The following is a 12,609-nucleotide window of genomic DNA, read 5'->3' on the forward strand; positions in this document are numbered from 1 at the left end:
ACAAGAGGGGAAATACTTTCAAGTTGATCTAGACTCAAAGAGAGAAAAGAGTCTGGGAGTTTTGGAGATAGCAAAGATTGGTAACAGAGTAAGAGATAGGTTAAGTATTTAACCTTGCCAGATGTTTTCATCAACTGGTTAGGCTTGCCCTTTTAGTTTTGACCAATAGTCTGTGCTGATGTCCACTGATGCTGAGGCTCGCAGACAGTAAAAACATTGAAGTTAGCCTATGTAAGTAAAGAAGGAGTAAAAATCCATTCTTCCTCTTTCAACTGAAAAACTTGAAATAATGAGTAATAAAACACACCTTTCCTCCATTCAGTGCACTCGGGTTTGCCCCTACCAACCTTAGTCGGTCTGGTATGTCCATAAAAGGTCAGAGATAAGTTTCATAAGTCTCATAAAGGAATTGTTGAGTGTGGAAGAACTGGGCTGCCCCATCCAACACCTCTAGAAAGAATTCTGCAAGCCAGGCCTTATCAGCCAACATCGGTGCCCAACCTCACTAATGCTCTTGTTGCTTAATGGGAGCAAATCCCTGCAGTCAGGTTTCAAATCTTGTTGAAAGCCTGGTGGCTATTATGATTTTGGAGTGAGATGTTCAAAAATCACATATGGGTGTAATGTTTGGGTGTCCACATTCTTTTGCCATGAAGTGTACATGATGAAATAAAGCGTACATATAGATTCACATCTAGAATGAGAGTTTCTAAAAAGTGGTTTGATGAAATGTTATACAGTTTCAGAAGAGAGCTGAACTTGAACCTATACTTGAGACTTGTAAAATGCCCTCTCTGGACAGAAAATGTCTAACGCGTTTCGCTTTCGGTGGAAGCTGTCACTTTAACACTGAAATTGGGCCCTTTGGCGAGCAGCAGTCAGCTCTGAAGCTTTCACACAGTGGAAATGTCACCTGTCACACGCACTTATCGTCTGCCAGTGCAGTGTGCATCAGCTCTGTCTGACCCTGTGGGCCTGTGCTTTAGCTGCCGTCATGCCCTGTAACTGGCATTAGCTGGGGAAATGGAGACCTGGCACGGTCTGAACCTACCACATTAAACAGCCTTGTTTGTATACAAGCCATAAGTGAATAGGGAGTATGATGAGCTGCCCATTAGCCTGCAGTGGTATTTAATTGTGCTGGCCTATTTAAAATCCACATACTTAAGCAGCACATGGACCCATGTACCTAACAGCAATTCCCCAAAGTGAAGACCTTGCATGGCATGGAAAAATAAAGTGTTATATATCAAAGGGCTGTAGAACCAGTCTCCTGTATAGCTAGTTTCTAGAGAGACTGGAGTTGGAGCACCGCCTTTTCAATGTAAAACTTCAAAGTCACTGTCCATAACAAGAAATGTACAGAGGTCTCACTGTCTCCAAACTCACACTTGGAGATGCATACCAGGACAGAAGCAAAATGTAGAGAATACACACAGTACACACTTGTTCTTTTAGATGGTCTTTTGTGAGTTTTTGTGTATGTGTGTGTGGGTGGCAGTGGCATCTTTCAATAAGTGATTCAACTGCTGTCAAAACACGACAGGGGGAAAAAAGAAATGAAGAAGAGAAAGATGCAGAGTGAAACAAAAGTGGAGAGGGTGTAAGACGAAGACACACAAGAAAGTCATCAGTAAAAAAAAGTGTGTTGAGCGAGGGAGGACGTGAGAAAAGGAGACAAAAGAAGAAAGACGTAGAAATACAGACTGTAAAAAGAGGGGTTGGATCACTTCCGCATGTCCTTAAATGATGCCTTATGTTCCATTGAAATTTTTAGGTCCAATTTCAGATTATTCTTTTGAAGGAAAATTTACTGAAGTGTTGTTTCAACAGGCATTTATGACCAAATGAACTGAAGGCACACTGACCCTTAGCCTTGAGAAGTGAATCAGCTCTGTAGGAAGACTCTTTATTTGTGGAAAAAGAGACTGGAAGGTGCATAGACAAGAACATCTGGTTTCCAGTACAAACCTGCCCCCCTTATAACCCATAACCTGTCTTTACTGCAGGGAGGGATTCAAACATAGACACAGCTCAAGACCTGTTGTTTTCCCAGCATGCCCTGCTCACATTCCTGACCTCCTTCTGTCACTCTCTCACTTGACTCACCCCTGTTGCCTACATCTACACACTTAACCACCACCACCACCCCCTACACTTACCAACTGACTGTCTTTTCAGTACAAGCTGAACAGTCAAGAGTGATTGACAGTAAACATTTCAAGGCATGGAGAAAAAAATGTCCGGTCTGTCAATCAGACTCCTAACAGCTGCTAACAGTATATGTACACAAATTCATCCTCGGAACAATCTTGGTCAAGCTTCTTTTGAGAGTGTGAGATGACTGTGACCTGACAAACCATGAAAGCTGGCGCCCTGTAGAGTTGGGAATGTGGTGAGAAGACCAAATGGGAATGATAAGACCACTTTCCTCAACCTCTTGGCCCCCATTTCTGCACCCCACAGAGACCAAGGCAATGGGATAGTGACAAAGATCCGATGAGCAGCTTCCCCATATATTCAATGACACCAATGCATTGGCACAGCTATGAACTCACAAGGAATGGGGGGAGTGTTCCAATTCAATGCAACGCCATCAGGAAAGGCGTTATTTTGGCCGATCAGTGCACGTTCCTGATAGAATACCATTCCAGAGTTGTAAAACCTTGTCACAGAGTATAAACTACTGTGCACTGTTTTTGTGTCTGATAAACCTCCAAACGCATGTATGTATTACTCAAACTGGACTTCCTGGATCGAGTTTCAACAATGGTGCTTCAGATACCAGTGAGAAGCAATCAGAAATGCAAGCAAACCCTTGTTTTTTTTACGCAATGCTACTTTGGGGCCGAATGCATGTTAATTGATGATGCTTGACATGAGCATCCAATACTGTGCCACAGGGCAGGATGGAGATGCCAGATAACCCAGGCAGACCTTATCCATACACAACAAGCTGAAAAAGCATAAACCTGCATGCTGGGCCAACCGAAAATGATGAGACATGAGTAGAAATAGGATGAACCATATCACGCTGTCCAGTTCAGGGAAGAAATCTGACTTCTGACTTACAACTAAAATTTGTTTCTGCACTCTAAATGTGTAATTATACGGACTGAAAAGTTTTTCATGTGAACAGAAAAAGTAGACAAAAAGTAGACCAAAAGAGATGATAAGTTGATAAAAGATACGTTTGGTGCATTACTTACTGTGCACAGAGCCTTGCTGCTGACTTGTGGCTTTGGGTGGGCTGATCCTGCTCCTGTGAGGGACCACGTCCATATTTTGGCCCTTCTCACCTGAACTCTGGCTGGGGGCCTTAGTCTCAGTCTGGGTCTCGCTCTGTGCTTTGTCCTGTGGCACAGCCGCCCTCAAAGACTTCTGTCTGCTGAGGATACCGTCACAACCCGCCCTCATCAACTTTTCCCCCACGCTCAGCACCCGGGCTTGACCGGCCGCGGCAGCCGTGCCAGGGCATTCCTTCCTGGGGGAGGGCAGCTTGGATCCGGCCCCCAAAGAAGGGGGGCGGGCCAGCCTGGAGGCTTTGGACATCCTGCAGGTCAGCGGATCAGTATAGCTCCTCAGTCTTTCTCAGCCAGTGTGACTGCAGCTGTGTTCCCGTGGGGTAATCCAGGGTTTCTCAGCTCTCAGAGAGTGTGACTGTGACTCTCCGACGTGTTGTGACTGGTGCAGGTAGGTTGAGAGGGCCAGAGGGAGGGCACTTTTGGGAAACCGGGTGGGAGGCGAGCTGACGGTGAGGGGTGGGGGGTTAATAGCTCCTTGGAAGGTGTTCTCTTTTCCTGGCGTGGCCTCCTGGGATCATCGTCCAAAGCAAACAGTGTGTTAGTGTGCGTGTGTGCTGGTAAATTGGTGTATGTGTGGATGAACCTGTGGAGTGACAGGGCGCGCTGTGCCAAATGCAAACAGTAACTCGGGTCTCCAATGTCAGCGCATTCCGGCTGTTTAATCCCCTCTCTGCCTCTCTTTCCCCGTCTTTCACACTCTCTCGTGCTCCCACTCTTCTTCACACACTCACAACATGGGTGCCAACTTCTATCTCCTACCTCATGCCTAATAATTATTTCCCATGTTACTGTCCTCTTGTGCCTTCACTCTCCTCTTCTCTTTCGCTTCGGTTCACTCGCTCTTCTTTGCTGATGCTCAGCGGGTAACCATTCCAGCGCTCTGGCAGGCGGAGACCAGAGAGAGAAAGATTTAGAGACAGCAAGAGAAAAAAGAGGGGTAAAAAGGGCACAAGGGAGAGAAAGTGCCGGCAGAGGCTTTACGGAGGAGCCCTTCTCTTCAGGTGCAGCTGCCCAAGCTGTTCCAGATGTGCGTACAGCGCTTCACGTCATCAGCCAACTGCTCAGAGCCACACTCTGGTACAATCACTGGCTTCACCACATCCTATTTTCCCTATTTCTTAATTTTTTCTCTGTTCATCTCTTGTCCCTCTAGTACTCCTCACATGTGATGAAATGTTCAGGCTACCAGAGTGCACACACGCACAATACACCAAGCTCTTCACTCACTGGTGGAATTTACAGAGAAAGAGCGCAAAGGAGGGGAGCGTTACAGCATGTGTATGTGTGTACAAGAGACACACAGTGGAGCTGTTCTGATCTCCTGCACCGAAGACATCGTCTGTGACAAGAAAAAAATAGAGCAGAAGTTGGCTGGGAGAGAAACAGCAAGGAAGAGAAGCTCAGAAGTGTCAGACACTTCTCTCCCTCTTACCCTCTGTCCTGAAAAAAACAAATCCACTTCTCATCCTCAAAAAAAATCTCAACTTCTCTCATGAAGCAACAACATTTATTCTCTTCTGACAAAGTGAAGGATTGTCCACAGAAATTTCCTCTACAGTACATGGTGATCATTGCCAGACAAGCACAATTAAGTATGAATCATTGTTGGTAGTGCAGAACGAGCATAAAGAACTTCAATCCATTAAAGAAATATATTTTTTTTTAAAGAAAGTGAGAACCAGTCTGTTTCATAGTGTAAAAACAGAAACAGGAAACAGACAGAGGCTGACTCTGGAAAGTAAACCACAATCCTATAAACTTCTAATTCATTAACTCTGCCGACTGGTCACTGGTAGTTTGAGCAGAGAGCCTGTGATACTTATTTTGCCACAGCATGTGAAATGGCCATGTGATATAACGCATGGGGACGCAATTGCGTGCTTACTGACTAAACACCAGAAAATGGATTACTGTGAGCAAAAGGATCAACCGTGTCCAGGCAACATGTTATAAAAGAGCAACAATCCACATGGACTGGACCACTGGCTTAGTTTTACACGGTGACGATTTGTCTCTCCGAGCTGGTGCTGTGCCACCCTGATATCATAAAACATCCCAGTTAAAAGTCCCAGTATAGAAAAGACAGATTTGGTATTTTACATGTGCCACCATGCTTTATCTGCTCTATTTGGAACTGCATGGCACGTGCATACACTGACATACATGTTAGATGTTTACATAGGGATTTGATCAATTCCTCCATATCAAGCCCCAACCCACGATTGCCTTTAAGACTACAAAGCCCTCTGAACACGACAGCCATCACTGATCATATAGATATGAAATATTAATCATATTACTACATATCTGTATGGCTTTAGATAAAGAGCAAAGCAGATTGACCTACATAGTTTTCGCTGCCAAAAACAGAGGGCTAAGATCCTCATGGGAACAGCTGCATGTCTGATGGATTTTTGAAAAAGAGAAATAGTAAAGAAGATAGAGATATTTCCATAAGATTAAATATTACAATTGTGTCAGATTATATTTGTGCGTCACCAGTTTGGCTGAGTTCTACTATGTTTACAGCATCGTAGTACTAAGGATTACGTCAAACCTAAAAAAAGCCTGGCCATGAAAAAAAACACACTCCATATAGGTTTCTCTCATACTATGGTTATATGGCTATTTGTGTGTGTGTGTGTGTGTGTGTACACATGCTGGGAGTAAATGAAAGCCCTCTGTGTGGATTGGATGCCTCCCAGGCTTTAAGCCAGTTCCAACTCAACAGCAGACAAACGGCGGGAACTTGGTTCAAAGGCTTTAAATAACATACCATTTAGGGATGGATATAATTTGAGTTTCCTAATTAAGCCTGTGATTTTGTACAATGTGATAGATCATAAAGTACTTCTATGTATCAAATAACAAACCCAGATGTCGAAATACTGTCCAGACATGGCATCAATTTGCATTTCAAACTAGAAGTGGAAAACAACCAACCACAAGTATTTCAACTTCAAAAACAAAACAAAAAAACTTGTGAAAGATGATTATCTGAGGAGTTGAAATTGGCTTTGACAGTCAAGACCTGAATGACAGAGCTGCCATCCACAGCTGTCTAAGCAGCTAGGCCTGGCCAGCACCATGCCTCCAAAAAGCCAATTACTTATTCACTTTTTAAGCAGGGAATGGGTCGCTGGGGATTGCAGTTTAAGTTGTGGAACTGTGGGATGGGATGGGCGGTTATGGAAATACGATGGTACAGAAAATCCCACAGTTTCTGGTATAGCTGCTTATAGCCCATTAGTATGTAGAAGAGGGGCTGTTGAACATATTCATGAAGGGTGGTGGGCTCAGCAAGAGTTGTCTGAGTACCTCTGAGGTATTTCTCTAATTAACTGACTTTTCTGTCTGAGGGTTATTATTAAACTGGGGGCATAGGTGACAAATGACTCCCTCCCCACCAACTGAGCTTAGGCCAGTGAAGGTTGGGTTCGCTGTATGTGCTGTTTGTGGAAAATCTGTCTACAGTTTTCCAACATATATATTTTGATGTAGATTAGAATGCTTGCAGTCACTCAAGCTTAGATAACTGCAGACAAAGAAAACTGACATAGTTAGAAAATAGCCTGTATATACAGTGGAGCATTTAGCAGCTAAAGAAATATTTCCCTCAGGAGATGGTGGAGACCAAAAACAGAGCTCAAGAGTGAATATTGGATTGGAAGTTCACCATTTCAACTCAAAAGGTTTTTAAAAGCATTTATTACAGGTTCAGCATTAAACCTTGCCACTTAGGGGCAACATAACCTGGCACAATCCAGCAAATACAGAACAACATTAGCATGTATTTGGAGTCATGTTTCTGGCCACAAGTCCCATATTCATTCACCTTTTAGCTATGGTTTGCTCTTCACCAACTCTTAAAAATATTTGGCTCTTTGGCAGTTAAATGCTCCACATTTGGTGCTGTACAGGTGGTGTACAGTGGGTTTTTTTTTTACTGGAAACAGCTGCCTGCTACAGCTGGAAACAACACTGATGAGAGTGCTGAGAGTGAACTAAAAAAGTTGCGGACCACAAGACTCGGGTGGTAATTATTTGTGGATTTATCACTATGAACGACCCCCTTTCACATACACATAGTAATTTGATCCATGGTTAATATAAAAATATTGATTATAACAGCTGTAACTACCCAGCGACTGTCTCTTGATGCAGCAGAATAAACACAAAGGCCAAGTTTATACAGGGCTTGTGGTGGACACCGGGGTTGGGGGATTTGGGAAGTAGTTGGGGGGATGGGTGAGCTGTGTACCTCTCTGCTGAGGATTAAGGTTGAGTATGTTTTCCAAGCCCTCGGGGGTTGGTTGTTTCTTTTCCTACATTCCATCTCAGCGCTCCCTCCCGACCATATCATGAGTCATTACTGACTGTAACATTCACTCAGTATCAGCACTGAATCAGTTACTGAAGGCACACAAGCTCTACAGAAATGCACATATACACACACCACAAGCAGTGTTTATGTGGAGAGCAGTACCACAACAAGTTGGGGTGCCAACTATGTTCAACAAATACAGGTTTGAGACCAGGTTGCAACTCTCCCCCTTCTGGCTTTCCTGTTATTCTCCATGATGCATTACACATTGGGACAGAAATACCACAAAATAATGTTTTAATCTACAACATATTGGAAAGTGCTGCATCATCTAGAATAGATTTAGTTGATTTTACCTAGAAAAGCATATCACTGAGAGGCAAACTTAGTCAAACTTGCAATGAAGCTACAGTAAAACTCACGTTCCTCAGAATAACGCTTTCTCACCCATAGCAAACAATCAATATTTCATCAGAGACTTTTTAGTAGTTCACAGACTCATAAAATGAACATCTGAATCTCTATCTGGAACACATACTGTATCCTAAATTGGTCAACAACATCAACAATACGAATTTTTTTACTCTGCTGTGCAGTTATAGATGCTGACTGCTGCTGACTGCCGGATGAAGAAATGTGATTCAAAGGCAGAAAAGAAGTCTATGAGGCAATGAGACTCACTGACAGTTGGGGCCAATTAGTCTTAACACTCAGTTGCTCTCTGGGGAAAGCCACCCAACATGCCACATTGTCTTCTGCATTAAGTCACAATAAATGCAGCACTGAAAAATGGCGGAGGGGCTGCCACTCAGTCAGCAGGTCAGAGGAGATTGTGGCCCATTTAGGACAAGTGCTGTCTCCGCCTTAACCATCAACTGTTCCCTAAGTCAACAGAACAATATGGCGTGAACTATTAAAGTTGGCACCATTCCATTTCTAAATCTTGAGTATCATACTGAATTGTAAAGGACACTACATTAGCTTTTAGATTCTTTGGGACATTCACTGTAGACAATTAGGAAAGAGTGTTTGCAAAAACAGATGTATTAATTTTGATATGCTGTGGAAATCAGCTTCTAAAGACTTGCAGGATGCTCACAAGTCCAAGAACTGACAATAGGCTGCCAAAAAGCATTACACTGACAAAATATGTTGTTGAAATATTTGATTCAGAAGCATTCAGCGAGTGCATGCCTCTGCCAAGGCTGCAAGATAATCTAAATTTGTTATTTTAACGAGACAAAATGTATTATGTTGAGTCTGTATCTGGATCAACATAAAAAAAATGGTGATAATAGGGTGCATTTTGTAGCTTATGAAAGAAGGTCCAAAAATACAATCTCACAGTGCTAAATACTGCCGTGACCCTTGGCCTAACTTTCATTCAAACCTATTTTCAAACACAACAGAAAAGTTAAGCAAAGATGGATGTTTTGCAAAGGAAAACGTCTTGCATCAACTGATGCATATTCCCGAAAACGTACATTATGATGGATTATTTATCTCAAGCCAGTTTGCTGATATATTTATATGAGATGAACTATATAGAAACATTGGTTGCCTATAAGCCAGAAAATCGATCGTGTATGGATTAGAAAATGATTTGTAGTTAACAGGCTAAAACACTGGTTATGGACACTAGATGCTGTATCATCTTAAAATGACTGTGTTCAAATGGAGGAAAAATCCTCTGAAAAAGCAAACTGCTTTAGGGAACAAAGTCCTCTCATCTCATTTTGGTGAGCTACTGTCCCTGGAAATAAGTAGAACCCCTTCTTAACATGGACCCATAAGAGGATTATTATAACAGATAGACAGCTGAATTTGGAAATGTTTACCTCAAATGTTCTCACGATTCCCAAGATGTGAGGCAACAAACAGCACAAATCACAGTTAATAAAGAGTCCATATTGAGTTGTTTTACAGTCAGTGAGATGAGAACAGATTCTGCAAGAAGCACTGTGTCATCATGAATCTTTCCTTCTTGTGTCATGTCTCTGGGGCCCCCCTGTGGCCTTATGAATCCCTCCTGCTCTTTACCCTCAATGGACATGGACATATTAGCATTCACATGCTCAGAACCCCCATACAGTTTGGAAATGTCTACCACTAACCTCATATTTTCATCCAGTTACCCCAGAGGCAGCGGCTACGCATTAAGCTCACAGCCTCGTCCTATCCTTTACGCCTCAGCACTTTAGGAGAGTTTAGCTTCTTATCTGGGCGGCCTGTCAAGTGTGTTATTGGAAGCAAACTGAATCTTCTGCCTGAAGTGTATAAAGAGAATACAGGGAGAGACAAACCACTTCTCTTTTCAGACTGATGTAAATAAGAGGCTTCTCCTTTCTCTTTATGGCTTATTGATTTTTAGTTTGATGGCCGGCTCCAGGCAGAAACAGAGAAAAGAGGAAGGGAGGGATGGAAAGAAAGAAAGACAGAGTGGAGTAGTTACCCAGTTATGAAACAGCAGCATCTTTCTGGGAACAAAATTAGTCACATGAATAACACTTTAACACCATAAAGCTCATGAGAATAACATGTGAATAGGTGAGAAAAACATGTATATGCCCACACACATAAACAATACATACAAAAACTATAACGAAAGAGATAGGTAGACAATTACATTGTCAGGATTTTATGGTAATTAATGGATGTTTTGACATCGTATACTCTGTTTTTCCCTCCCAAGTTAAGTAACCAAAATAGAAAAAGGTTGAAACCATCCTGTCAGATGTGGTGGGAAAACACAAAGAACTTATTCACGTTTTGGGTGAACAATATTCTAGTATTACAGCAAAGGAATGAAGGACATGACGTTTCCAGAGTCAATTTTGGGCTGTTTTTGATTCAGCAGTCAAATGAAAAGACTGCTTTTGGCACAAATACATAACCAAAACATTCCCAGCCAAAACAATTACATCAACTCAAAAACAGAAAAAGGTTAATATATTAAAATAAATGCTAAGACTATGCGTGAGAAGAATATCTTTTAGATATGAGACATCTAAAAATCTGTAATTTTATCTCCCACCTGGTTGTCTTCTGTAGAGCTAAATTTGACATGAATACAAAAACACAAACACATACATAGTAAGAGTACTCATTCATGCACACACCCCAGCAGACACACATCTACACCATAAGGACCTGTTAGATCTTGTTGTTAGCATCATGTAAACAGCTTGAGGAGCTAAAAGAGCCTGTTAATGACTCATATATTATGGAAGAGGAACGGTCGTGTTTTCTGTGCTGTAACAGCTGCAACCTTAGTTTCTTCCTGCTCTTGGCTCAAAAAAGGGGGAGATATTCTCAAGTAAATGTTCAAAATATACGCCATAAAGGTCCAACATACACTTAATGAAAGCACCCTTGTCCCGTTTCATGTGTTTTAAAAATAAGCAAAATTGGCCTGTGGTTTGAGCCAGTAGGAGGTATGTTAGCTCCGAGTTCTGTCATAGCTGTTGTGTTAGTGGCTTTGATTCTGTCATTACTGTAGCAGTGTTTGATCTGGAGTTTGTTTTTTGTGCTGGTGATCTCGGCAACCAATTTTTGACAGTTTGCAGATTGACGTCTTTTGAGCAATATCTGCCTTTTCAAAGCCATGTGAGGGAGGATGATCCACATCTAGTGATTCAATCTAATGATGTACCTGGCACTGTTTACTAATTTTTTTACTTCTGTCATGCATTTTCCGGCAACTATTGCTTGTTTAACTCTGCCAAATATGCACTGCTTGCATGAAGCACAATGCAGTGACTGCTCGGACAAAGTGAGTGACGTAGCCTACTCGATAGTGTCTGCTCACACATCTTTAAGAAAACAATTAAGATATTATCTAGGGATGCACCGAAATGAAAATTCTTGGCCGAAGCCAAAACCGTACATAATGAAAAAATTTGCCGAACACCGACTACCGAACAAGTACATTCACATTTTTGCCATTTTTTTTTTACCACTGCATAAATTAAATAGTTAAAATGTGCTTTTTACTTAGTGTTTCCCACAGGATTAGGAGTGACTATGGTGGGTGGGTCCGAGGCCCAAGAGGTAAATTAAAGTCCGGTAAAGTAAATTACATGTGTCCATTAGTTTTCATGTACACATGTAATATGTTTTATACTTTCTGTGAATATAACCCACTTAATCTTATTTCCATACTGTATAGACACCTTATTTTGAAAACCGCACGTTGTTGCGCTAAATTCCATCAGTCTGACCCAGTTTGTGAAATAATGTTGTAAGTGTTCCTCATATCGCGCAACATGAAGACTTAATAGCCTCTCTTCAGGTAGGACTCTCATACTTGTCTTTGTAAAGAGAGAAACTGACAGGATAAAGTCGCTGACCTGCCTGTCAGCTCGCACAGGTCCGTTTCAGTTACCGTAAAGGCTTGAATACGTGTGCACTCCAAATTTAGGTGCGGCTATCTTAATCGTCTTCTCAGAAACGAGTGACAGAAACAGTCAGAGCGGGTCAGATCGTTTGTTGCCTTTTCTAAGAAGTCAGACACAGATGGTGTGGATGTGCTACGAGACAATCCAGCAGAACAGTGTCTGCAAACGGCGATTTTTGCGTTTTTCTCATACACTTTAAAATGCTTCCACACAGAACATCTGTTCTGTCGATTTATGCTAACCAGGGCACGTTAACGGCCCTGATGCTACTTATCGAGATGAGCTACTTAGGGGTTCTGCGCATGCGTATGACCCACAAGCGTGGTTTGTTTCCACGCCCATAAATCTGTGCAACCTTGCTGTTGGGAATGCCGGCGAGAAAGTGGCTAATCGTCAGTAACATAAAAAAAAAACAATCATTATTAGTCTATCAGAATATGCTACCCCTGATATCTTAAATAAAGATGGCATAATATAGTATTTCCACATGCTCCCCATCTCCATACAGTACACATGGAGTGAGTAGTGGTAAAATGATTCTGTGGTGGGAGCATTATTTGATAGAGGATATTAGTCCATCAGA

The 12,609-nt window shown here is 42.1% G+C and overlaps 1 protein-coding gene across 15 annotated transcripts in view; it reads right to left on the bottom strand.

Moving 5' to 3' along the window:
• Positions 1–12,609, bottom strand: part of LOC123982980 (sickle tail protein homolog) — a 111,920-nt gene that overhangs the window by 84,517 nt on the left and 14,794 nt on the right. For 6 of the 15 annotated variants that reach the window (XM_046069063.1, XM_046069024.1, XM_046069081.1 and 3 more), the window contains exon 1: positions 3,210–4,410. The exons of 1 other annotated variant lie outside the window; for it this stretch is intronic. In XM_046069063.1, the coding sequence (XP_045925019.1) occupies positions 3,210–3,552 (343 nt within the window). In that variant the 5' untranslated portion in view covers positions 3,553–4,410. Of the gene's footprint in view, positions 1–3,209; positions 4,412–12,609 lie in introns of those variants that run through there. 8 more of the 15 variants (XM_046069055.1, XM_046069031.1, XM_046069103.1 and 5 more) reach the window with 4 other exon arrangements.

Source organism: Micropterus dolomieu, linkage group LG01 (assembly GCF_021292245.1).
Source record: "Micropterus dolomieu isolate WLL.071019.BEF.003 ecotype Adirondacks linkage group LG01, ASM2129224v1, whole genome shotgun sequence".
NCBI lineage: Eukaryota > Metazoa > Chordata > Actinopteri > Centrarchiformes > Centrarchidae > Micropterus > Micropterus dolomieu.